The sequence below is a fragment of the Kogia breviceps genome, chromosome 12, assembly GCF_026419965.1.
Source record: "Kogia breviceps isolate mKogBre1 chromosome 12, mKogBre1 haplotype 1, whole genome shotgun sequence".
NCBI lineage: Eukaryota > Metazoa > Chordata > Mammalia > Artiodactyla > Physeteridae > Kogia > Kogia breviceps.
Genome location: NC_081321.1, coordinates 675,141 through 702,327, shown reverse-complemented (window position 1 = coordinate 702,327; position 27,187 = coordinate 675,141). Strand labels below are relative to the sequence as shown.

Genomic DNA, 27,187 nt, shown 5'->3' with positions numbered 1-27,187 from the left:
CCCGCCTCCGAGGGGCGCGACCCCCGGCCACGTGGGGGTGGGGCCCGGCGGGGGCGGGGGGCGGTGCTCGCCCGCGGCCCCACCTCCTGGCCCTCGGGCGCCCCTCCCCCGCCCGTGCGCGGCCCGCGGGCGGCGGCGGGCGGGGGCGGGGGCGGGGTTGTTGTTGTGCCGAAGCCCCGCCCCCGCCCGCCCCCGGCCCATCTGTTCCCCGCGGGCCGCGGCGACATTGTGCGGGCTGGGCGGCCGGGCCGCGGCGCGATGGGCCCGGGGCAGCCGCCTCGGTAGCTCGGCCGGAGCGGCGCCGGGAGCGGGCGGGCGGCGGGCGCGGAGGCGGCGGCGCGGCCGGAGATGCGCCCCGAGGAGGGCGGCGCGGCCGGGCTGGGCGAGCTGCGCTCGTGGTGGGAAGTGCCGGCCATCGCGCACTTCTGCTCGCTCTTCCGCACGGCGTTCCGCCTGCCGGACTTCGAGATTGAGGTGCGCGGGCCGGGCTCGGGGGTCGGAACCCGGGTGGGGTTCGGCGGGGCGGGGGCGCGCGGGGACCTCTGAGGGGCTGAGTCTGAGGGGCTGAGGGCGGCGAGCGCCCCAGGGCGGCCCGGGAGGGCGGGGGTCGGGCTCCGGGCTGAGGGGACCGGGCGGCGGGGAAAGTTGGGCCGTTACTCCCGGCGCCGTCCCTGCGAGCGCGGCACGGGGCCGGGCGGCCGGGGGAGCGGACGGCGGGCTTTGTGGGGCCGGGCAGCGGGCGGGCGCCCCCGGCCGGCGCCCCGACCCCTCCCCCGGCCGCCTGGGGTCGAGCGCGCGCGGCCGGCCGGTGCCGCGGCCCCGGACAATGGTGCGGCACCGGCGCGGCCGGGCGGGCGGGCGAGCGGGGCGGTGGGTCCGCCGCCCGAGGGAGGCGCGCCCGGCGGCGGAGGGTGCGCGCGGGCGGGCGGCAACAATGCGGCGGCCTCGGGGTGCGGGGGGCCAGGCGCCGCACGCCGTTTTCAAAGTTGGGACGTGACTCGGACGAGCACGGCTTTTTCTAAAAACGTGAGCGGGACGATGGCTCCCGCCGACTGAGGAGGAGAAACGACAGATTAGGGAATGCCGAGCGTCAGGACTTGTGCCCCAACCGTCCCGAGGACCCTGTGTTTCCTTTTAGTTGGTGAAAATCCTCAGCACTTTAATTCTGCTGCTCAAAATGGTGGCTGCGGTGGGAGGTGTTGTGGTGACAATGCCGTGGTGGTGCCGCTAAACTTGCCCCTGCCCCATTTTCTCCCTGAAACGTAATAGGACTGAGGTGCTGCTGAATTACGGGTTTAGAGTTTAAGAACCCCGTCTAAAAATACTGTGGAAAAATTTCATCTTGCAAAAATCCATGTATTCCGATTTTGCTGACGGAAAAATAGAAGGAAGTAATCTTGCCCGAAGTTGTTGCAGAAGTCGAGTAATCTATAAATAACGTTTTATGTTCTAAGTAATGAACCTGTGGTTTCTAAGTATTAGCAGCTTGAATTCCTAAAGGCAATGTAACCTGATCTGAGAGGTCCAATCTGTGTGTATAACAGAAATGAAAAATCGTTGTTACAGGTGAATAATCAGGGCCACTTGAGATGAGTGTTTTTTCTTCGGAGCCCAGTATTTCTTGGAAGTGACACTTTTTTGGTGGTTGTTGTAGTTAAAATGTGTGCTATTTGAAGTATATAAAACACGAACGAATATTTGGAATCCAGCGTGTACGTATTTTGGTAATTATCCGTATCTGTTTATAATTTGGAGATGTTGTTCCCTAGATGGATACCTAAGGATAGTGACTTTTACCTCTGCAGTCCTTGTGTAATCCTTTTCACATGTGTTTTGATGAATGCAAAGTTTAATAACTTAAAGTTTTCAGTAATTGTCAGAAATTAAAAATTTTAAAGTAATTTTTAGGCTTCTAGCAAATTTGACTCCGTGAGTGCAGAACTCACTGAGAACATGATCAATTTTGATTCTCTAAGTATAATTAAATAAGTAAATTATTTTTATTTTGCTTAAGTGATTTTTTAAAATCTAGTAGTTTATTGTCCTGAAAATTTGAAAAACAATCCCTTGGTTAGAGTTTATGATGCACTGGAAGAGCCTTCTTAAAAAACAAACAAGAAACAATACTACTGCTCAGTTGGACAGCTGCAAGGGCCCTATAAAATCTTAATTTACTGCAACTTTTTAAAAGATAGAAATGATGAATAATACCAAGTGGTAGAAGTTGGGTATCAGCTTTTTTAGGAAACCAGTTTTCAGCTGTGGGAAAGAACTCATCCTACCCTTGACCACCAAGCTAAACCCATGGATTTATAGAAAATTTAGGAAGCAGAATCTTCAAGGACTTGGCTTTTATTTATCTAAAGCAAGGCAATCTCTTAGATAGCTGAAGGGCTGGGAGCATTCATGCTGCAATTCTGCAAGAGGTCAAGACCTCCCACTTAGAGAACTGGTCCACAAAGCATGGATATTTTTATTTTTGCATGGAAGAAAACCTTTTTACTCAGTTAATTAGCCTTGAATGTACAGGATTTCTTTAGAAGAGTCAATATACCAGGTTCTTGTTTTTTGGGATATGTTTAGGGACTTGTATGTTGCTGTCCCCAAAATACGGGTCCTGTAATCATCAGATCAAAAATCTGTGAATGTGTAGATGCGCTTTAAGTTCAAAATTTCTGATTTTAAAAACAATGCATAATCATTATGTAAGACTTGAGAATCATTATATAAAATATAGGTAAGAGAATTAAATCACCCATAATCCCACCACTCAGCGATAAAAGCTGTTAACTGTTAACATTGTATCCCACCACTTAGGGATAAAAGCTGTTAGCTGTTAACGTATTTAGAAATTCCCAAACATGCTCACACATGTATTTGTGCCCCGGATTAAGTGGTGTTTTAATTTTTCAGATGAGGAGACTGAGGTGTAGCTGGACAACAGTAGATTAATGATACTGAATTCAGTAGTTGGTATTATGAAATATCTATAACTAGCTGCTTAACTGGATGGATTACCAAAGAAGCTCATGGCACACCTTCTTTGCCTCAGAAGATTATCAAATTCAGAACCCCTTCATTTATATCAAGTGTTCTATAATTGTTTAGCGTTCTAATGGGTTAGGCTGTTTACGTTTTGTCCTGATTCGAGAATGAAGAATGGTGAATTGATCTCCCGAAAGATTTAGTACTGGGACTTCCCTGGTGGTGTAGTGGTTAAGAATCTGCCTGCCAATGCAGTGGACACGGGTTCGAGCCCTGGGCCGGGGAGATCCCACATGCCGTGGAGCAACTAAGCCAGGACACCACCACTGCTGAGCCTGCGCTCTAGAGCCCATGAGCCACAACTGCTGAGCCTGCGTGTCGCAACTACTGAAGCCCACGTGCCTAGAGCCTGTGCTCCACAACAAGAGAAGCCACCGCAATGAGAAGCCTGCACACCGCAACAAAGAGTAGCCCCCGCTCACCACAACTAGGGAAAGCCCGCGTGCAGCAACGAAGACCCAACACAGCCAGAAGTAAATAAATAAGTAAATTTATTAGGAGGAAAAAAAAATATTTAAGTACTAATTTTTTTTCTGCTAGCCAAGTGATCTTTACAGTGAATAGCGTGTCTTACTTAACCAGAGTAAGGTAAGGGATAGACCATCTTCAGTAATCTGGTCTGGAGTTAATCATGGTGGGTGTAGGGTTGCAGGGGGAAATCCCATCATAAACATTTTGGGCATATTTTCTCTAGAGAAGAAACCATGGGGCCTCCAGGTGGTTATCTGAAAAATGGTCATGTAGAATTATCTGGTTCATATAGTAGCGGCATGATGAAAATAATCTGATGGTCCTGTCTGCTTTTTTTTCTTGAGCTTCCTACTTTGAGTACAGAATCCTTTGCCTTCCTGGTTGTGGTTGTATGTGGGTTAAGTCCCTCACCTCATCAGCATGATGATCTGGGGGCAGTGTCTTTAATTCAGATTCCTGTTGGTGTTTCCTTGGATCCAGCCTCTTGAATCAGGAGCTCTAGGCATGAATTATTAAACATGAAAATAAGTGATAAAACTGGCTGAGAGTAACTTATTAGTACATCAGGCCTATCAGTGGTCTCTGAGCCTGAGGCCTAAGGATGGGTTATAGGAGATTTTGTGTTGGTGTACATTATGTGTACTTTGTCACTTTCATCAAATTTTGAAAGAGATCCCAACCATACAAAGGTTAAAAGGCCTTAAACTAGATGAAAGATTTAAGTTGGCCTTGAATAGGGGAACCAGAAGGCTAGTTTCACAACACAAGATGCCCTGGACCAGAAGCTAGGAAATTTGAATTCTTATTACTAGCTTTGCCCCCAACTACCTCTGTGACCTTCGGCAGGTCAAATACCCTAATGAAAAAGGACACTTGTATAGTATTTTGTACATTTTCCCAATGTTATTTTATTCATAGCCATCCTTAACCATCACTGGGAGGTAGGAATTATCCTAATTTTGCAGATGAGGAAATTGGAAGGTTAGAGAGGCCAAGTTTCTTGCACAGACCTTCACCTGGATCTCAGGTTCTTTGATACCAAATTCTGTGCTACTGCTGCTGCATCGCACTGCTTCTACTTTAATTTTCACCATCTCTAAAATGAAGGGCTAGACATAGAAGTAATGGCCAAGATTCCACAGTGCAAATGTAGAGTTCTTTGGTTCTTAATAACGTGGGGTACAGAAGATCCTTTTTTTTTTTTTTTTTTTTTTGCTGTATGCGGGCCTCTCACTGTTGTGGCCTCTCCCGTTGCGGAGCACAGGCTCCGGACGCGCAGGCTCAGCGGCCATGGCTCACGGGCTTAGTTGCTCCGCGGCATGTGGGATCTTCCCGGACCAGGGCACGAACCCGTGTCTCCTGCATCGGCAGGCGGACTCTCAACCACTGCGCCACCAGGGAAGCCCCCAGAAGATCCTTTTTAAAACTTCTGCTGGGGCTTCCCTGCTGGCCGCAGTGGTTAAGAATCCGCCTGCCAATGCAGGGGACGTGGGTTCGAGCCCTGGTCCGGGAAGATCCCACATGCTGCAGAGCACCTAAGCCCGTGTGTCACAGCTACTGAAGCCTACGTGCCTAGAGCCCCTGCTCCGGCAACAAGATAAGCCACCGCAATGAGAAGCCTGCACACTGCAATGAAGAGTAGCCCCAGCTCTCTGCAACTAGAGAAAGCCCGCGCACAGCAAGGAGCACAGCAAGGAAGACCCAGTGCAGCCAAAAATAAATAAATAAATAAATAAAATAATTAAAAGAAAAACAAAAACTTCTGCTGAATACAGAGGAACACGTTCATGATTTCATTTGTTTCTTTCAGCAAATAATTATTGAGCATCCATTATGTGCTAGATGCAGTGTGCAGTGTATTAGGTGCTGGAGGTACAGATGTGAACATAAAAAAATACCTGCCCTCTTTAGTGGAAGGAGGCAGATAATAATAAACAAATTGGCATAGAGAGAGCCAAGTTGAGGGGGTAGGTTGTTGGAATTTAAAATCGGGTGATTCGGTGTGGGTGGCCTCATTGAGAAGATGGCATTTGAGCAGGACTGAAGGAAATAGAAGATTTAAGATTATTTAAAAACTAGTAGTTTGTGGGACTTCCCTGGCGGTCCAGTGGTTAAGACTCCACGCTTCGACTGCAGGGGGTGCAGGTTCGATCCCTGGTCAGGGAACTAAGATCCTGCATGCCGCGTGGCACTGCCAAAAAAGAAGAAGAAAAATTAGTAGTTTGTCAGAGTAACCTATTGAATGGAAAATACCAGATGATCAATGTCTTCTAAGACTCAGGGTGTGCTCCTTCCCTGAGGAGGGAAGGCCAAGAACAGGATGGGAATTCCAGAGGGGCAGATCTTGGAAAAAGGGGACTAAAAAGACCTAAAAAGGGGACTGCTCTGTGAGAGTGTCACTCAACCCAAAGTGAACACTGAATCCTTTTCTGCTTAGACCAGTGTCTTGAAGAGGAAGTCCTCTTCTTCATCTTCACTTGCGTGCACGTGAAGCTTCAGATCTTCAAACTGGGAGCTTCTCCAGTTGTAGAAAGGGTAATAATAACCTCTCATCTCTGAAGGACAGCCCATGTTAGCGCCTGGCTTGCTCTACCACGGAAGTTCAGTTTGGTCTTGCTTAATTTTCTGGAACACAGGGGAAGCCTAAAATACGACCTGGCAGCATGGCAGCATTTGGTACAACCGCCTATCTGCCCTTTGATCAGGAGAGGCCGAGTGCTGGATTCTCACGGTGTGTTGGGCTGGGGGTAAGAATGAGGAGCTCTGGCAGAGTGCTGGAAAACCACCAGTGTGCAGGGTGCTTTAGGTAAAAAGTGGGTGTGGACAGAGCCCAGCGGGACAGAGGGCACAGCTTCTGACTAGATGGTCTTAGATCTAGTTGATGGGATTGAAAATACTTTCCAAAGGGATCAAGCAGAGAGAGACAAAAACCTGGGCTGTGGGCCCACCTCTGTCATTAACTGGAGCTGTGATCTTAGATCCCTTGGTTTCAGATGCCCCAATCTATAAAAAGGCAATTGTGGACTAGGTGATTCCTAGGTTTTTCCTCTGTCCAACGTGCTACGATTCCCTTCGGATGTTTCTCAGCATGCAGGGTACAGGTAACTGATACAGAAAGTCACCGACCTCCCTGGTTAGGACCAAAGTTATGAAAGCTGTGTTGGGGTCCGTGTCTTACAAATTAATTTTGTACCAAACTAAAGCTGCAAATCCATACTTGATGTGTTTGTGGATTATATGAATTTGTTTTTCTGTGGAGATCTTGTCTGCATATACATTACTTTGAGGGTAGCTTAATTGATTATTTCACTGTCTTCGAGGTCCTCAAACTAAGATTTTGTATTTTGAGATTATGAGGAACTCTGGAGGATGAAGGTCTTGAATTGTGTTCTTTTCCATTCGCTTCTGTTTGTTCACTTAAATTGAACAGCATTCACACTTAGAACTTTGAATGGAGACCGGTTGAAGGTTCTGGCCTGGGGCTCGCCTCTCATTGGACGGTGAAACTTTCCAGATATCTGTTCTCCCCTTCCCCGTATTTTTCTGTTTCATTGGACTCTTTCTTGGATCCTTTCATCATGTCTTCTCTACAGAAGCCTCTAACAAATACTAATTTATACCGGAAAATTCGGGAAGGTTTTTTTTTTTTTTTTTTTAACCGTAGTTCTTAGATCGAGACAGGAGTAGTTGGATGGTGGTACCAATCTCAGGATTCTCCCAACCTCACACTATGACATTTGGGGCCGGACTGCCACGTGACTGGCGGGGCTGCGTGCAGCCAAGGACATGGCGCCTCCCAGAGACCGCCCTCCGCAGTCACAAGAAGAACCCCGGCCCCTGAGGCGGGCGGGGGCCCCTCCCCACAGGGAGTCCCCGTCCTGGGTGCAAACCTGTGATGTTTTTGTGTGTAGCGTTGAAGGGAGTTTTGTGCTTGGGGTGCCGTCATCAGCAACTGCACGTCAGAAATCTGGGAAACAGATGCTTTGTTAATTCTTTTCTTTTCTTGGAGTCGTTTAGGGGAAGAGGATTGGTTGGGGGGGGTGTGTGCTGCGGAGAGGGCGCTGTGACTCCTGAGGGACGAAGGGGGGAATCTCCCTCGGGCCTCCTGGGACCGGAGACGGCAGGCAGGGAGAGGAGGGCTAGCGTGTGTGCGTGCGTGGGCCTGCGGACGTGTGCGTGTGTGCGTGCGCGTGTGCGTGCACGCGCCCGCCTGTCGGGACGCAGCCCCTCGGGCTGTAAGAAGTGTATGACTGTTCTGCAGGGAGTACGCCTTCCCGTGGGGTCTCTGCTCCTGCGGCACCGCGCGCGCCTCGTGGGTGCATACACCGCTTCGTTTTCGTCGGGAGCGAAGGTTGCATGGTGGCGGCCCGAGCCACGTGCGGGACACGTTGTGGGCTCGTGGGCGCCCAGGAGTCCCGGCGGCCGGTGGTGTGGGGTCTGGCCCCTCCGCCACCTCGCCCGGCAGTGACTTGGTGACGCAGGTTATCCATACTCTCGTGGGAAATGGGGTGGGGCTTATGTAGAAACGTACGGAAGGTTTCGTGCCCTGATCTCGCGTGGAATGGAAGATGGGCATTTGGCTGGTCCGGGCACATGGTCATCTTCTGGTACGTCTCACACTGTCATGGTCACTTCAACTTTGGCCCCCGGCCCAGCTGCTACGGTTTTCCGCGGGTGGCTTGGCTGCATGAGAGTGGCCCCAGGACTGAACGTGTGAATGGTGTCACCACGGACTGTGCCCCCCATGACCCCCCAAGTAAGTGAAAACAGCCAGTGATGGAGCCAAGGTTACTCTAAACTTTTCATGTTTTTAATGTTGAACCTTCAAATCAACTCCCGTTAGTAACTGCCGAGAATGGAGTAAGTTCTTGCAGCTCAGAGTGCTGTGATTGGTCTGCTGGAGTGGGAGAGTCCACTGTTGTGGCCTCTCCCGTTGCGGAGCACAGGCTCAGCGGCCTTGGCTCACGGGCCTAGCCGCTCCGCGGCATGTGGGATCTTCCCGGACTGGGGCACGAACCCGCGTCCCCTGCACCGGCAGGCGGATTCTCAACCACTGTGCCACCAAGGGAAGCCCAAGAATGAACTTCTTAGAAAAACTTTTTCATGAGTAATATGTAATATTATAAAAAGAAATCCCAGTTCCTCCTAGGTTAATGTTTTAGTGCTGTACTGAAGAGGTCAGTTGTAGGACAACCTATGCCCTGCTTTTTAAAGAAGAGTCAGCTTGTTTCCAGATTCTCCTCCCTGTCTTGTACTAGCAGTCCTCTTCACTCTTCCATCCCCTTCTGACTGTTGGGGGTGGGATGGCAGTGACCCCACCTCTAGGATTGCCAGTTGCTCCTTGTTTTAGCTTCCTGTATAGGAAAGTGAAAATGAAAATCTGGGCCCAGAAATGTACCCCTTTTATCATTAGAATTTTAGATTTACTTTTGCTTATCTATTGATTGTTTGGAATTTTTCAGTTATTAGTTTTTCTCTGTTAAGTATTTAATGATTTGTATGACTACTACTTAATGGGACTCTGATTCTTCCGTAATGGGAGTTTATGTACAAATAAGATAGTCAGGTATCAATGTGATACGTTTTTTCTAATCACAGTTCCCCATGCCTGGGGAAGTGACAGCTCAACAGAAAGGAGTTCTTCTGTTTATTTGTCTTATCTGCCACCGAGGTCTACAAAAATTTTTGGAGGTTATCTGGCTGCTGTACCTGCCCTTTGCCCCTTTTCCCTCCTCCCGGCTGAAGTAAGTCTATATCCTGGCTGGTAATCTGACACATCTTGCAAGAAAAGATGAACTGGATCAATCAAATTCCCATTCTTGGGATTGTAACCTAGGAAATATGAGGGTCATCAAGTTAGTGTGGAAAAGCAGTTAAAAGGTCGCAGTGAGAAGCCACAATGCAAACCAAATTCTTGAATGTGAAGGAGCAGAAACTCGAGAGAGACCCAGCATATTAGGTTCCCCTAATAGGAAGGCTCCAGCCCCAGCTCATTGGTGTCCATCCTGCAGGAAACCCCAAGCATCTGAGGGACTCTGTACTCCTTGCCCCCTCACTTTTCTCCATGTGCACGTATTAAATATTTTATAAACGTAGGCTCATACTTTTACATAGACTTCTGAATCCTGTTTTATTCAGTTAACAATATTACATGACACAGAATGCCCTTTCATAGCATATGTTATGACTTTAATAGCTGTGGAGCACTCGTGCTCTGATTTATTTAACCAATCCTCAGTGGAGCATTGAGGTTATTTTTAGTTGTTTACTATCATAACAGCCATGAACAGAAAGATTTTTTTCTTCCCAAGATAGGATTAGTGTTTTTGTTCATTAGACTCCTCTTATTACCCTCTATATTTGAAGTCTTACGTTTTGAATTTTTTTCAGTTAATTTTTATCTTGCATTCCATGACAAAAGCTAACATGAATTTGGTGCCCACTGTGGGTACTCCAGGCACTACTTGGTGTTTCTCATGCATCCACCTATCCTTTTTAAAAATTGAGATACAATTGACATATAACATGCGTTCCAGGTGAACAGTATAGTGATTCCATATTTGCATATGTTAAGAACTGATCACCACAGCAAGTCTAGTTAACATCCCACACTGCACAGAGCTACAAATTGCTTTTCTTGTGGTGAGAACTTTTAAAGATCTACTCTCAGCAACTTTTGCTTGTACAGCACAGTGTTATTAACCGTAGTCACCACGCTCTACATTACATCGCCAAGACTTACTTATTTTATAAATGGCGGTTTGTGCCTGTTTACTCCCTTTACCCATTACAGCCACCCCTGCTTCTGGGAACCACCAGTCTGTTCCCTGACAGTAAGTTGCAGACATGATACCCCTAACCCCTAAACATTTCTGTGTTTGTATGCCTTAAAAACACAGACATTTTCTTACATAAACATAGTACAATTATCAAAATCAGGGAATTAATACTGAATAAAATTTCTAGATAATAGTATATCATATTGTCAACTGACCCAAAAATATTAATGTATAATTTATATATTTTTATGATTTTAAATACAGTATTATTTTAGAAATTATTTTGCTAGCTAGGGATTTCAATCTAGGATCATGTGTTGCATTTAACTGCTGGGTCTCTTTGGGTCTCTTTCAGCTCCGTTAGCCTAGAGTGGTTTTTCAGTTTTTATCTTTCATAACCTTGACCTTTTGGAATTGAGACTGTCCCTCAACTTGGGTTTGTTGTATGCACTTTCATGATGAGATTCAGATCCTGTGTTTTGGCAGGTGTACTAAAGAAGTGGTGTGTCCTTAGGGCATCATATCAGGAATCACGTGATGTCACTTGGTCCCATGGTGATGGTTATTATTAACTTTCATTGCTTGGTTTGAGGTGGTGTCTGCCAGCTCTCTCCTCTGTGAAGTTACTGTTTCTCTCTTATAATTAATACATACCTGGTGGGGAGAGGCTATGTAAACATCCTGTTTCTCATCAAAATTTCACCCATTTTAATCCTTGCATGCTTCTTTGCCTGAGTCAATCAGTACATCATAGTTGCCAAATAGTTATTTTCAAATGCATCATTCTTTTTACATTTATAAGTTGGCATTCATAGTTTTCATTCACAGATTTTAAGTTTTTGATTCAAAACTGTTTCTGGTGTCTGATAAAAGTATAATTTTATAAATTTCTTTTCTTGGAAATTTCATCTAAGTGAATAAGCATTTGATACAGTAACTTTCACAAAGTGAAATAAGTTTTTAAAGCTTCAGATCTTATTTTTTCTTTATATTTTGAGAAGTTTCAAACTTACAGTGAAATTTGAAGACAAATATAGGTGAGCCCTGCATACCTTTACTTTAGATTCATTGGTTGGTAACATTTTACCACATTAGCTTTATGTTTTCTTTTCTTTTCTTTTTTTTTTTTTTTTTTTTTTTTTTCCCGGTACGCGGGCCTCTCACTGTTGTGGCCTCTCTGTGCCCCGGACGCGCAGGCTCAGCGGCCATGGCTCACGGGCCCAGCCGCTCCACGGCATGTGGGATCTTCCCGGACCGGGGCACGAACCCGTGTCCCCTGCATCGGCAGGCGGACTCTCAACCACTGCGCCACCAGGGAAGCCCGATGTTTTCTTTTCTTTTTAATTTTGATTTATTTACTTATTTTTAATTAATTAATTTATTTTTGGCTGTGTTGGGGCTTCGTTGCTGAGCGTGGACTTTCTCTAGTTGTGGTGAGCCGGGGCTACTCCTGGTTGCTGTGCGCGGGCTTCTCATCGCGGTGGCTTGTTGCAGAGCACGGGCTCTAGGTGCGCGGGCTTCAGTAGTTGTGGCCCACGGGCTCTAGAGCGCAGGCTCAATAGTTGTGGTGCACGGTCTTGGTTGCTCCACAGCATATGGGATCTTCCCGGACCAGGGCTTGAACCCATGTTCCCTGCACTGGCAGGCAGATTCTTAACCACTGCGCCACCAGGGAAGTCCCTTCTTTTTTGTTGAACCATTAGACAGTAAGTTGGCAATGTGATGTTACTTCCCTCCCCCGCAAAATACTTTGCCATGTGCTTCATAAAAATAGGGGCCCTCTCCCACATGACCACATCAGCATGTTCACATTTAAGAAGATTAACAATAATTCTGTAATAATATCCATATCCAGACATCCTCACTTTTCCCCACAGTGACTTTTAGAGATGTTGTCCCTCACCTCTATCCCGGATCACACATTTGTTTGGTTGTTAGGGGGATAGTTGTTTTTTTAAAAAAATTTTTTTATTCATTCATTCATTTTTGGCTGCGTTGGGTCTTGGTTGCTGCGCGCAGGCTTCCTCTAGTTGGGACGAGCGGGGGCTGCTCTTCGTTGTGGTGCGCGGGCTCCTCATTGCAGTGGCTTCTCTTGTTGCCGAGCACGGGCTCTAAGCGTGTGGGCTTCAAGGGTTGTGGCACGCAACCTCAGTAGTTGTGGCTCGTGGCCTCTAGAGTACAGGCTCAGTAGTTGTGGCGCACGGGCTTAGTTGCTCCGTGGCATGTGGGATCTTCCCGGACCAGGGTTTGAACCCGTGTCCCCTGCATTGGCAGGCGGATTCTTAACCACTGCGCCACCAGGGAAGTCCCAGGGGGATAGTTTTTAAGCAGGTTGAAGCCAACCCATTTATCCTAGTAATAAGGAAAAGTTGGTAAAATGATTTAAATTTCAAGCTGCAAGTATATTAGGTGAACTAATAAGGAAAAAAGAGTTCATTGGAATAATACTGGCTCCAGTCCAGGCTGTGCTTAAGGTGTGGACAAGCTACCTCTCTGAGCCTCAGCTTCTTCGTTGGCAAGTTTCTGGCTTATTCCATAGGGTTATGCTGAGATTCATATGAGCTGAGGCATAGGAGGACCTGGCACACACAGATTTCTACACCTGGTAACTATTATCATTAAGTTTTTTTTCTCCTTTTAGGTGTTTTTTTTTTTTTGCGAGACATGTGGGATCTTCTCCTACCAGGGCTCAAACTGTGCCCCCTGCAGTGGAAGCGTGGAGTCTTAACCACTGGACCACTAGGAAGTCCTCATTTTAGATTTTGAATTATGATGATGTTTTAACAGAATCATTTGGAAGAAAGGGATTAAATAGTAAAGATACGTTTGTGAGATTGCTCATTTACTTATTTTGAAGTCAAAAGGCAATAAAATTGTAAAAAGAAAATCAGTCACATGCTTATGTGGATTAAAGTGATTGCTGAGCACAGGTTTTTAATAGCTTTATAGATATAATTCATATTCCATACAATTCACCCACTTAAAGAGTATAATTTTGGTTTTAGTGTATTCAAAGATGGGTACAGCCATCACCACAGTCAATTTTAGAATATTTTCAGTACCTCAGAAAGAACCCATACCCTTTGCTGTTACCACCTCTATTTCCCATCTCCCTCCCCAGCCACGAGCAACCACTAATCTGCTTTCTGTTTCTATAGATACCCTCTTGTGAGTTTTCATAATGAATGGGATCATACAGTATGTGGTCTTCTGTGACTGGCTTTTTTCACTCAGCATCATTTTTTCAAGGCTCATCCATGTTGTAGATCAGTACTTCATTCCTTTTCATAGCTGAGTAATAACATCCCATTTTATGGATACATTGTACTATATCTACGTGTTGATGGATATTTAGGTTGTTTCCACCTTTGGCTTTATGAACAGTGCTACTTTGAACATTGGTGTACTTTTTTGTGTGTGGACACGTTTTCATTTCTCTTGGGTATATACCCAGGAGTGGAGTTGCTGGGTCATATGGTAACTGTGTTTGATCATTTGAGAAACTGCCTGTTTACCAAAGAGGCTGTACCATTTTCTGTTCCTACCAGCAGTATATGAGGGTTCCAGTTTCTCCACATTCTTGTTATCTGACTCCTTGAGTCTAGCCATCTGGTTAGTGTGAAGTAGTATCTCGATGTGGTCTTGATGTGCGTTTCCCTGATGACTAGTGATGTTGAGAGTCTTTTCATTTGCTTATTGGCCATTTATGTATCCTTCTTGGAGACATATATATTCAGATTCTTTGCCCATCTTAAAATTGGGCTGTCTGCTTATTATGGAGTTATAAGAGTTCTTTATATATCCTAAACATAAGTCTCTTATCAGATATATGATCTGCACATATTTTCTCCCATTCTATGGGTCATCTTTACTTTCTTTATGGTGTCCTTTGAAGAACAAAGTTTTTATTTTTTTCCCAAAACTTTTTCAATTTTTCTTTTTGGTTGTGCCACGTGGCTTGAAGGATCTCAGTTCCTCATCCAGGGGTTGAACCCAGGCCATGGCAGTGAAAGAGCCAAGTCCTAACCACTGGACCGCCAGGGAATTCCCTGAAGAACAAAAGCTTTAAATTGATCTATTTTTCTTCTGTTGCTCATGCTTTTGGTGTCATATCTAACAATCCTTTGCTAAATCCAAGGTCAAGATTACACCCCATGTTTTCTTCTGGGAGTTTTGTAATATGTAGCGTAGTTTTATAGTATTTTGGTCTTTGATCCACTTTGCATTAATTTTTACTTGTGACATGAGGTAAGGGTTCAACTTCATTCTTTCTCAGGTGGCTGTCCAGCTGCCCCAGCACCATTTGTTGAAAAGACTGTTCTTTACCCATCAAAGTATCTTGGCACCCTTGTCAAACATCAGTTGACCATGGATATATATTTAGGTTTATTTCTAGACCCTGAATTCTGTTTCACTGATCTATATGTCTGTCCTTGTGTGAGTACTACCACTGTTTTGATTAATGATGCTTGGTAGTGAGTGTTGAAATTTAGGAGTGTGGGTCCTCTGTTCTTTTTCAGGATTGGTTTGGCTACACCAGGTCCCTTTAGAATTGGTTTGCCGATTTCTGCGAAGATAGCAGCTGGGCTTCTGATGTGGATTGGGTTGAACCTGTTGATCAGTGTAGGGGGTATGGCCATTTTAACAGTAAGTCTTCTCATCCATGCACATGGGGTGTTTCCCCATTCTTAACTTATTTGAACAACGTTTTATAATTTTCTGAGTAAGTTTTTGTGCTTCTTTTATTAAATATAAAATATATTAAATATATTAAATATATTTAATATTAAATATATTAAATATATTCTGAAATATTTTATTAAATATATTATTATATTTTTATTAAATATATTCTGAAATATTAATTTTATTAAATATTTTATTAAATATATATATTTTTTATTAAATATATTCTGAAATATTTTCTTTTTGATGCTATTTGTGAGTGGAATTGTTTTCATTTTCAGATTGTTCATTAACATTGTTTTAAAACCAATTTTATTAATTGTAATTTAAATACAATAAAGTTGCACCATTTTAAAATGTGTAGTTTGAGTTTTGACCAATGCCTGCACCCTTGTAACAACCACTACTCCAATCAAGATATAGAACATTTTGGTGGGGGGGCTCCCCTGGTGGCGCAGTGGTTAAGAATTCGCCTGCCAATGCAGGGGACATGGTTTCGAGCCCTGGTCCGGGAAGATCCCACATGCCGCAGAGCAACTAAGCCAGTACGTCACAACTACTGAGCCTACGCTCTAGAGCCCTCAAGCCACAGCTACTGAAGCCTGTGTGACACAGGTACTGTAGCCCACGCACCTAGAGCCCATGCTCTGCAGCAAGAGAAGTCACTGCAATGAGAAGCCCGTGCACCACAACAAAGAGTAGCCCCAGCTCGCAGCAACTAGAGAAAGCCCGCGCACAACAATGAAGACCCAACACAGCCAAAAATAAATAAATCTATTTAAAAAAAAACATTTTGGGGGAGTTCCCTGGTGGTCCAGTGGTTAGGACTCTGTGCTTTTACTGCCGAGGGCGTGCATTGGGTTCCATCCCTGGTCAGGGAATAAGATCCCACAAGCTGTGCGGCGCAGCGAAGAAAAAAAAAAAAAAAAAAAAAGGTATCGAACTTTTCTGTCCTTGCCAAATTTTCTTTGTGTCCCTTGGCAGTTGACTCCCGCTTTGGTCTCAGACAATCACTGATCTGCTTTCTGTGACTATAGATGAGTTGGCCATTTCTAGAATTTGACATAAATATTCTTACAGTCTGTGTTCCTTTGTGTCTGGCTTCTTTCCGTCAGCGTGATTTTCAGGTGCATCCCTAGAGTTGTGTGTCTCAGTGGTTAATTTTTTAACTGCTAACTAGTATTCCATTGTATGGCTGCACTGCAGTTTATCCAGTTTCCTGTTGTTCTATCGATGGACATTCGGGTTGTTGGCAGGTTTGGCAACTGTGAACATAAGTGCTGAATATATTCACATATACATATATCATAAGTCTTTGTGTGGATATTTGTTTTCAATTCTCTTGAGTAAATACCTAGCTGTGAATTGCTGGGTTGTATGTAAGTGTATATTTAACTTTATAAGAACCTGCCAAATTGTTGTCCAGACAAATTTCCTTTTAAATTATCTTAACTGATGTATAATTTATATATATGAACACCCCCATGTTTGGTGTACGTTTCTGTGTCTTTTTACAGTTGTATAACCGCTATCCCAGTTAAGGTATAGAACAGCTTCATCCCGCAAGAAATTTTCCTTATGCCGCTCGGTAATTGACCATTTCCTCTAGCCCTAGGCAGTCATTTACGCTGTAGTGTAAGTGGACTCGTGCAGTATGTAGCCCTTTGAGTTTGGTGTCTTTTACTTGGCAGAGTGCATTTTAGGCTAGTCCCTGTCGTGGCATGTGTCAGCGCTTCGTTCCTTTTATTGCCAAATAATATTCCAGTGTTGGGGCAAACCAGTTTGTTTATCCATTCACCAGTAGAAGAACGTTTGAGCTGTTTCTAGTTCAGATGATCACACGTAAAGTTGCCTAAGCATTCCCACACGGCTGTTAGCCTGAATACCTAGGAGTAGGATTGTTGAGTCCTGGTAAATGTGCGGTGCGGTTTGGCAGTTTCTGGTGTTTCCCCCGGCAGTGTGTGAGCCTCTGAGTTCCTCTGCATCCAGTGTTTGTTACCGTCAGTGTTGCTGTTTTGAAAGCTGTTCTAATAGGTGTGTACTGCTATCTCATTGTGTTTTCAATTTACATTTATCTCATGACTGATTGTGCTGAGTGTTTTTCCATGTGCTTATTTGCCATCCATAAAACTTTGGAGAAGTATCTTTTAAAATCTTTAGCCCATTTGAAAAATTGGGTTGTTTTCATTGAGTTTTGAGAGTTCTTCATTTATTTGCAATAGAAGTTCTTTATAAGATACACACTGGGAAAATATTTTCTCCTATTCTAGGACTTGTCCTTTTTAACAGTGTGTCTTGCTCTCTCTTTTTTTTTTTTGGCTGCACCTTGTGGCTTTCGGGATTTCAGTTCCCTGACCAGGGATTAAACCTGGGCCACAGCTGTGAAAGCCCCGAATCCTAACCACTAGGCCACCAGGGAATCCCCCAAAAGTGTCTCTTGAATGGCAGAACATTTTAAATTTGAGAAGTCCAACTTATCCAGTTTTTCTTTTTTGGATCATGCTTTTGGCAACATATTTAAGAAATTGTAGCCTAACCTAAGATCACCAAGAATTTCTTCTGTGTTTTCTTCTAGAGGTTTTATAGTTGCTTTTTACGTGTTTTGTTGATAGTGATGAGAAGTATTTTTATTGCTCTTCATTTAATTTCTAAGAAGTAAGTGGTATTTCTCTGTTTTTATGGAACTGTTTTGTCTGGGACAGTCTAGAGGACTAATCCTTATAAATAAAGTTCTGATTTCTTTTTCCAGCTTAATTCTGGAGCATAGAGAATCATTTTGTGTTGGAAAAGACAAATCTTCCTTCTAGGTTGTTGAAAGGGGATTTTCCTCAAAAGTTGGCTGCAGTGGTGCTGCAGAAGCATTGGCATTGTGTGTGTTAGCTTTTCCTCTGAAGGAAGGAATTTGATGATGCAAATAAAGAGTAGATTATTGAAACAGTTGGTATATAATAATTTACAAAGCAGAAACAATTAGTTTGCTTATTTTACAGTCGATTCCTCAAGTGCTTAATGATTAATGGGATAAAAAGTTGTGAATGCACACTCCTATGCAGATTAGTACAAGTAAAACTGGAGAAATTGGAAAAAGATCAGTGGATGGTATTGATGTCACTATCATATACCCTGGTGGTAATGCTATAGTTGTGGGGAACGTTAGCGCTGGAGGAAAGTGAGCAAAGTGCACAAGTTTCTCTGTATTATTTCTTAGAACTGCATATGAATCTGTTATTATGAAAATGTCAGTTAAGAAAGTAAGACTGGGTTCAGGATCTCAGAGCCAGAAGGTACTTTGATGGTCATCCCTCAAGTGAGTGATGCACACCTGAAAATGTGGACTAAGTAGCTCGCCCAAGGTTACTTGGCTAGTTAATGGCAGCACTGGGTGAGAGGACTAGTTCTTCTGACTGACTGTCCACGTGAGCAAATTACACAGAACCAGGACATGAAGGAGAAGCAGGAACTAGAAGCAGAGGTCTTGCAGCCTCGGAGAGTTCGAGGTTTGGAGCCTGTACTTCATTGTGTGGCTGTGGTGTTTTTTGTTTGTTTGTTTGTTTGAATATTATTTATTTGGCTGTGCTGGGTCTTGGTTGTGGCATGCAGCATCTAGTTCCCCGACCAGGGCTCGAACCCAGGCCCCCTGCACTGGGAGCAAGGAGTCTTAGCCACTGGACCGCCAGGGAAGTCCCTGGCTGTGGTGTTTTCAGTGTTTAGATTAAACACTTCATCCGAAGCTGTTTAGATTAGAATGTTCTTGAATTACATCAAAAAGTCTGTCAGTGGAGAAGAGGAATCAGTAAGTCCATTATTTTGATGTTGCGTAGACAGATCACTTGATTATGTGAATTTATTTTTTAATTTAGTTTTTATTTTGAAAGATTTCAGACCTACAGAAAATTTGAAAGAATGGTACAATTAACACCTGAATAGTGTTCATTTAGATTCAACAGTTATCATTTTCCACATTTGTTTCTCTTTTCTCTTTCCCTCTCTCTCTCTCTCTCTGTATGTGTGTATACACACTATATATAAACACAAATATTCACTTTTTTGTCATGCATACATGATATTTCACTCTTAAATACTTCAGCATACATTGCCTAAGAATAGTATAAAAATAAGAATGTTCTCCCATACAACCACAATACTGTTAATACTTCTAAGGAAAATTAAAAACTGTTTCATAATATTACTTAATAATATTTCATAACATTATCTAATCTAATACTCAGACCCTCACCCTGCCCCCATCACAAAAATATCCTTCATCGTTGGTTTGGTTTTGGTCAAGGTTTCATGCTTTGCACCTGGATATGATTTAATTTCTTTTCATCTAGAGGAGTCCCTTGACTTTTTGCTTTTTGTACCCATTGAAGAGTCTCGGTCAGGTGTCTTATAGAATATTCCATGTTTTGGATTTTTCTGTTAACTCAAGATTAGACTCAAGTTAAACATTTTTGTTAAGACTACTTCATATGTGTTTTGGGGTACATAACTGTTTCACATCAGAAGCTGCATAGTTTCAAGTTGTTTACTGTTAGTGATACTTATTTTGATCACTTGGGTATGGAAGTTTATCTTTTCGATTGAGAAGAAGAGAAACCTCCTAACATCACTCAATCAAGTTACCCTTGAGAGGATAGCTCTGTACCCTGACAGATACCAGAAAGTGAGGCAAAAGATGTAGTCACTGCCCACAAAAGTTAAGAGCTAGTTGGAGATATTATAGAGATAGATGTTCAAACAGACTGTTGTAGTACAATAAGATGTTTGTTAAAATGGAAGTGTACACAATACAGCAGATACTACTAGTAGCTTAAAAAAAAAAAAAGCGAATAGCTGAGCCTGTCGAGGGGAATTGGGAAGGTTTCACAGCTTCCCCAGAGCCTGGAAGGCTGGCTGCAGAGTCAGCAGGTGGGTAGGTATAGAGAGAGGGTCATTTGGCAGGGGTGACAGCCCGTGTGGAAGCACGGAAGAGAGACAGTGTGCCAGAGAGGGGAAGGAATATGCGTATTGTAGGACCATCTTTGCAAGGTGGATGGGGGTGCAGGAGGTGAGGCTTAGGTTAGTGCTGAGGCGACGGTTAGATAGGAAGATTATTTGGTTTTATCCTGAAAGTTGGGGTTTTCAAACTTGTAAAGCCGTGAATCACTTTGTTAAAAGGAAATCTTATGCAGGATCTCAATATATAAAACAGATAAAAATGGAGCACTGTTTGAAAATTGCCATAGGTGATGAACTATTATAGTCTGAGCAGGGGAGAATGATGTGATTTAGTGTTTAGAGCAGGTCTGGCATATAATCTGTGTGCAGTAAATATTTGTTGATTGAATGGAGAGTAAAAAGTTCAGTTCTTTCTCAGTATAGAGTGAGCAGATCGGAGCCGGAAAGACAAATTACCAGGCTGTGGCAGTGGCCTGGGTGAGAGCTGACGGGACCTGAACTCCAGATCGAATGAGGCTGCATGTGAGGGTTGGAGACGGTTGGACAGTGGCTGAATATCTAGCACAGTGGTCCCAGGCTCACCCACGGCGCCACATCCTCCCCAGGGAGTGTTCCAGGAATTTGTGGAGGCATTTTTGGTCCCAGAGATCTGAAGGCAGTACTGGCGTTGCGTGGATGGGGGTGGTGTGCTAGATGTCATGCAGGGCTCAGGACATCCCCACAATGAGAACTTCACGCCCAGCTTAAGAGCTTTCACGTAGGTGAAGAAAAAATTGGGAATCTAATTCCAAAATTCCGTTTTATATGTAAACACGAGATAATTTTTGCAGTGTTAGAACATACATCAACATTTTTAGGAATGCGACCATTCTTTTTTTTTTTTTAAGTATTTATTTATTTTGGCCGCACTGGATCTTCATTGCGGCATGCGGTATCCTTTTTTTTTAGTTGCGGCCTATGGACTCTTAGCTACGCATGCAGGATCTTGTTCCCTGACCAGGGATGAACCCAGGCCCCCTGCATTGGGAGTGTGGAGTCTTACCCACTGGACCACCAGGGAAGTCCTGGAATGTGACTGTTCTGAACCAAGAGAAGCTTATAGTGTTTTGTTTGGAACATTGCTGAGAGTTTTTCACCATTTCGGGACATCCTATATCATACCTTACTCATCATCGGTTATAGTTGAATTGCTTACACTACAGCCGTGTGTCGGTCTGTGTTCTTACCTTTGGGTTCTGTTGTAACAAATGACTGACTGTTGTGTCTTGTAGTGAGTCCATGCTTAAGCATTTACATTTTGAAATGTATTTTATGACGTTTCATTTTGTGTCTCCTCTTGATTACAGTTGAGGTAATATATCAATTATGTTATATATGACCAGTGATGAGTAAGATATGATATAGGATGTTCTGAAATGGTGAAAAACTCTCAGCAATGTTCCAAACAAAACAGCATAACCTTCTCTTGGTTCAGAACAGTCACATTCCTAAAAATGATGGATGTAGGAAGGCTTTATGATCTGTGAATTTTACATCAGGATAATGTGTGGGGCATGTCAGAACTGCTATGAGGAGGGGAGTGCAGGGTCTGACGGGGAAGAAGCTCCTGTCTTCTGTGAGCCCTAGGATTCTGGCTTGCGGACTGCCGGCATGTCCTTGCTCTTCACTGAGACGAGGATTGGGTCTGGGGTGAAGGTAGCGAGCGCGGGGCACGCCGAGATTGGGCTCACGTGCAGCCTTAACGTACAGCTGTGTGGTGGAAGTTGTGAACGGGGGTTTGGAGGTCAGGAGGAGAATAACAGCTAACGTTTATGGAGAGTGAGGTGGTTAAGAAACAGGTTGTGGAACCAGCCTGGGTTTGTTCCCTGTTGCCATGGTCCGTACCTGTGCGACATTGCACATTGACATGGACCGCTCTCACACCCGGTTTTCTCATCCTTAAAAACGGGAATAATAGCACCTACTCACTGAATTCATGTGGGAATTAAGTGCCTTAAAACAAGTCAAATACCCGAGTAGTGCCAACTTAGAAGTTGTACTCAAATTAGCTATTATTATTCACCAGAAATTCAGTAAGTGCCAAGAATTATAAATTAATATATGAATAATATCATCTGGTCCTTACAAAACAATATTTTTATGAGAAGACTGACGCTTAGGGAGATTTACTATAGATTTGGGAGTCATAAATTGTACAGCAAGTAATAAGCCTGAATTGGATAGGATCGAATCAGATGCTGTGAGGTCTTTCTCTTCCATCTGTGATCCTCAGACGGGCAGCATCAGCATCGCTCGGAAGCTTGTGAGACATGCAGAATCTGAGGCCTCACCCTCTGTTTACAGTGTCAGACTCTGAATTGAGATAAAGTTGCCAGGTGGTTCCTGTGCCCCTTAAAGCATGAGACGCTTTGGGCTCAGAGATGCGAGCTGGTCTCACTCAGCAGGGGTAGAAAAGGAGGAAGCCTTGTTAGGTGGCGTAGTAGAAGGCTCAGGCGGTGGAGCACCAGGTTGGGCCCTGTCCCTCGCACCAAGTTTTAGCTTTGGGACCTTGGCAGGTCTCTTTCATTCTCTGGACCTCAGTTTTTTCATCTTTAGGTGAGGCAACTTGTCTCTCAGCTCTAACATTTTATGGTTCTATGTTTCGGGTCTTCTACTGGGAAGATACTTCTGCAGAATGCTTAGGGTTTGGATGGTGCGAGAGGTAAGTGGTGATCTGGGTAGGAGGGTCAGCAGAAGTACACTGAGGAATGAGTATACCATGAATGGAAATGGTGGGTTTTACTAAAGTAAATATATTTAGTATAATTTCATCCTTTCTGAATTTTGTCCAGAAATCTTAAGATTCAAGAGATACGTTCTTTAAGCCTGTCTTTAAATTTAATGCTGGCATGCTGGTGCTCATGTGCTAATTACTTTTTCGTTATTCGGCTTATTGTAATTCTCAAGTTAACATTATATTGGGATATAGTTTATATTAAGTTCTAAAACAGTATTTTTTTTAAAAAAAAATCTAGCAGTCAGATTTGGCTTCCACATTTGTCTGAGCTTCCTCATTTTCCTTTAAACTTCCTGAGGGCACTGACAGTGTCTACTGCTTCTTTGTACCTATGGGGATAATGTCTAGAATAAACACATTTTAGTGTGCTTAGGTATTAGATAGCGTTTTATTTATTTCTAAATGTAGGCGAGCCACTTTAAAAAAAAATTTTGTTTATTTTTGGCTGAGTTGGGTCTTTGTTGCTGCGTGCGGACTTTCTGTAGTTGCGGTGAGCGGGGGCTACTCTTTGTTGTCGGAGCATGGGCTCTAGGCATGTGGGCTTCTGTAGTTGCAGCACCTGGGCTCAGTAGTTGCAGCACGCGGGCCCTAGAACGTGCGAGCTTCAGTAGTTGTGGAGTGTGGGCTCAGTAGTTGCGGTGTGCAGGCTCAGTAGTTGTGACGCACGGGCTTAGCTGCTCTGCAGCATGTGGGGTGTTCCCGGACCAGGGATTGAACCCGTGTCCCCTGCATTGGCAGGTGGATTCTTCACCACTGTGCCACCAGGGAAGTGCCAGATGATGTTTTATTTGTGTTTGATTTACACATTTTTCCTGAAAATATATTAACTTCTTTGAAGTTGAAAAATCTAGATCTTTTCCCCTTGAATGTAGTTGCAGTGTAATCTTTAGGATTACCCTCAATTTTTATGCCAAACTCAGGTTGAGTAACTGAGGAAAAGGGGTTTGTATTATAAAAAGCAGAGAAATGTATGTGGGAAGTGGAGAGCTCAGTGACAGGCAGCCACAGAGATGTGCTGGAGTAGGTGGAAGCGGGTGTTCTCGGTGGATGGTGAGGTGGAAAGTAACTGAATGGTGCTGAATGAGGTTAAGGTAGCCAGAGACCACCACCTCCCAACGCTTCTTCTTTCCCATCCCCTAGGAGGCCCTTTGGAATGTCCTACTTCTTGCAGGTCACTTCATTTTGAAATCCTTGTTTTTAAAGAGGGGCTGCATTCTGACTCCTGTGCTGGCTGCCATCTGCTTTTCTCCCAGGTTTAGGAGCGTAAGGCAAGCCAGCAAGCTGGGGAAGGCTAGAGAGAGGGCAGAGGTTGTTCTGAAGGGGGATAGAGGTTGGTTGTTCTCTAAGTAGCTGGCTGCATATCTGGGTAATTGTAATCTCATCTGTCTCTGTAGAGGTGGTTGGCAGGACCCCAGGAGAGCCTTGTCCTTGCAGGATAGACTTACAGAACAAGTGTGGCTATGATTCAGAACCCTCCTCTCCTCCAAAGAAAAAATATTCTGGGGGAAGGGAGGGGTAGATGGTGGAAATTGGCAGCTGAAGAGGTTTTGATGGTGGATTAGTCTGTTTCTCCATAGCACTGTTGGATATTGGAAGACCAGAAGAGTATTTTATCAATTTAATTAATTTTGAAAAACAGCTCTTTTGATGTGTAATTGGCACACAATAAACTGTGTATGTGTAGAGCTTGATAAGTTTGGATGTATGTATATACTTGTATGTCATCACCAGGTGTCCATGGCCCCCAGGAGTTCCCTGTGCCCCTTTGTGATCCTTACCTCCTCCTGTCCCTCCCACCCTCCTTTCCCAGGTAGCACCAGATCTGCTTTCTGTCACCTACATTAGTTTGCATTTTCCCAGAATTTGGTAGAAATGCCATCACACAGTATGCACTCTTTGGGAGAGGGGGCGATGTGCTTAGTCAACTCAGCATAATTAGCTTGAGATTCATCCACGTTGTGGCATATGAAGTAGTTCATGTCTTTTTATTGCCGAATACTTTCCCCCTTTATGGGTTTACCGTGATTTGTTTATCCAGTTCACCTGTTAACGAACATTTGTGTACCATTCCTTAGACATAAATTTTCATTTCTCTTGGGTGAATACCTAGAAGTAGAGTGGCTGGATAATATGGTAGGTGAACACTTAACTGGGGAAAAAAAAAAACATTTCTATTTATTTATTTTTTAAGAATTTATTTATTTATTTATTTATTTTTGGCTGCGTTGGGTCTTTGTTGCTGCGTGCGGGCTTTCTAGTTGCGGTGAGCAGAGGCTGCTCTTTGTTGCAGTGCACGGGCTTCTCATTGTGGTGGCTTCTCTTGTTGCGGAGCATGGGCTCTAGGCATGCGGCCTTAGTTGCGAGACATGTGGGATCTTCCCGTGCCAGGGATCGAACCTGTGTCCCCTGCATTGGCAGGCGGATTCTTACCCAGTGCACCACCCGGGGAGTCCCTAGAATCATTTTAGATTTACACAAAAGTTATTGTGACAGTACAGAGAGTTCATGTGTATCAGGGTCAGCAAACTTTTCCTGTAAAGGGCCAGATAGTAAATATTTTAGGCTTTGTGGACAGGTGGTCTTTCTTGAAACTGCTCACTTCTGCCAGTGTAAAGCAGAAGTGGCCATAGACGGATTATGAGTAAATGAATGGGCGTGGCTGTGTTCTAATGAAACCTTTTTCTGGGGGGCGTGCCATGCAGCTTGCCGGATTTTAGGTCCACCACCAGGGATTGGCCCAGGGATTGAACTCGGGCCCTGGCAGTGAAAGCGCTGAGTCCTAACCACTGGACCACCACGGAACTCCTCCAGTAAAATTTTATAAAAGCAGGTGGCAGGTTGGATTTGGCCCGTGGGCGTTAGTTTGCTGACTCCTGCTGAATACCCTTTACCCAGCTTTCCTAATATTTAATCTTACACAACCATGGTACACTTTTCAAAACTAAGATATTAACTTTGATACAATACTGCTAACTAAACTCAGACGTTATTCGGATTCTGCAGTTTCCCCCGTGTGTCTTTGTTTCACGTTTCAATCCTGCATGCCACGTTACACTTAGTTATCCTGTCTCCTCAGTCTGTTACTGTCAGCTGGAGACTCCGGATACTCATCTTATTCTGTGAGTCTTGTTGCTCAAATTGTTCTAGCCTTGGCCTTTGGGAGTTCTTTCAGGTTAGCCTGTGTCTTTTAGATATGTCCTCATTTTTTCTGTTTTGAATACTTTAATTTTTGGCCGCACGGCATGTGGGATCTTAGTTCCCTGACCAGGGATTGAACCTGAGCTCCCTGCAGTGGAAGCTCTGAGTCTTAACCACTGGACCACCAGGGAAGTCCCTTAAATACTTTCTGACCGAATAGTATTCCGTTGCATGGATGTACTCCTCCTTTTTGTTGATCCTTTCATGAGATGGTAGACATATGGGTTGTTTCCACTGTTTGGCTGGTCTGAATAATAGCTTTGTGTATTTGCTCTTGGGTGTTTGTGTGGACATGTATTTTCTTTTCTTTTGGGTGGATATCCAGGAGTGGAATTGGAGTTGTGCTTAACTTTTTAATAAAGTGCCAAATTTACTTACCAAAGTGGCTGCACCAGTTCCAGTTTCTCCCATCATTGTTAGTACTCATTATTGTCTGTACATTATGACATCCTAGTGGGTGTGGAGTGGTACCTCTTTGTGGTTTTGATTTGTATCTCCCTAATGCTAATGATGATGAGTACCTTTTCATGTGTTTATTAAGGATTCACATATCTTTGATGAAATTTCCATTTGGATCTTTTGCTCATTTTAAAAATGAGTTTGTCTCTTAAGTGTATGTATTCTGGATACAAGTCCTTTATCAAAAAATATTATTTTAGGGCTTCCCTGGTGGCGCAGTGGTTGAGAGTCCTCCTGCCGATGCAGGGGACGCGGGTTCGTGCCCCGGTCCGGGAAGATCCCACGTGCCGCGGAGCGGCTGGGCCCGTGAGCCGTGGCCGCTGAGCCTGCGCGTCCGGAGCCTGTGTTCCGCATCGGGAGAGGCCGCAACAGTGAGAGGCCCGCGTACCACAAAAAAAAAAAAAAAAAAAAAGAAGAAAAAAAAAAATATTATTTTACATATATTTTCTCTCAGTCTGTGGTTGTCTTTTGTGAAGTTTAGAATTTTAATGAATTCTAATTTATCAATTTATTCTTTTATGGTTGTGCTTTTATCATCATATCTAAGACATTTTTTCCTTGCCCAGGGTCACAAAGGTTTTCTCTTATGTTTTCTTGTTTTTCTTTTTGGCCGAACCTCACGGCATTCGGAACCTCCCTGACCAGGAAGTGAACCCGTGCCCCCTGCAGTGGAAGCATGGAGTCTTAACTGCTGGACCACCAGGGAGGCCCCTCTTATGACTTCTTTAAGAAGTTTTATTGTTTTAGGTTTTATATTTAGGCCTGTAGATCCATTTTGAATTGGTTTCTGTGTATGGTGTGAGGCAGTAATCAAATTTGTTGTTGTTCTGAG

General features: G+C 44.1%; 1 protein-coding gene across 3 annotated transcripts in view; it reads left to right on the top strand.

Annotated features, from left to right (window-relative positions):
* The first annotated feature begins 327 nt into the window (after positions 1-327).
* CECR2 (CECR2 histone acetyl-lysine reader) overlaps positions 328-27,187 on the top strand; it is a 151,928-nt gene continuing 125,068 nt past the window's right edge. For all 3 annotated transcript variants that reach the window (XM_059081314.2, XM_067008388.1, XM_059081313.2), the window contains exon 1: positions 328-474. In XM_059081314.2, the coding sequence (XP_058937297.1) occupies positions 349-474 (126 nt within the window). In that variant the 5' untranslated portion in view covers positions 328-348. The remainder of the gene's footprint in view (positions 475-27,187) is intronic.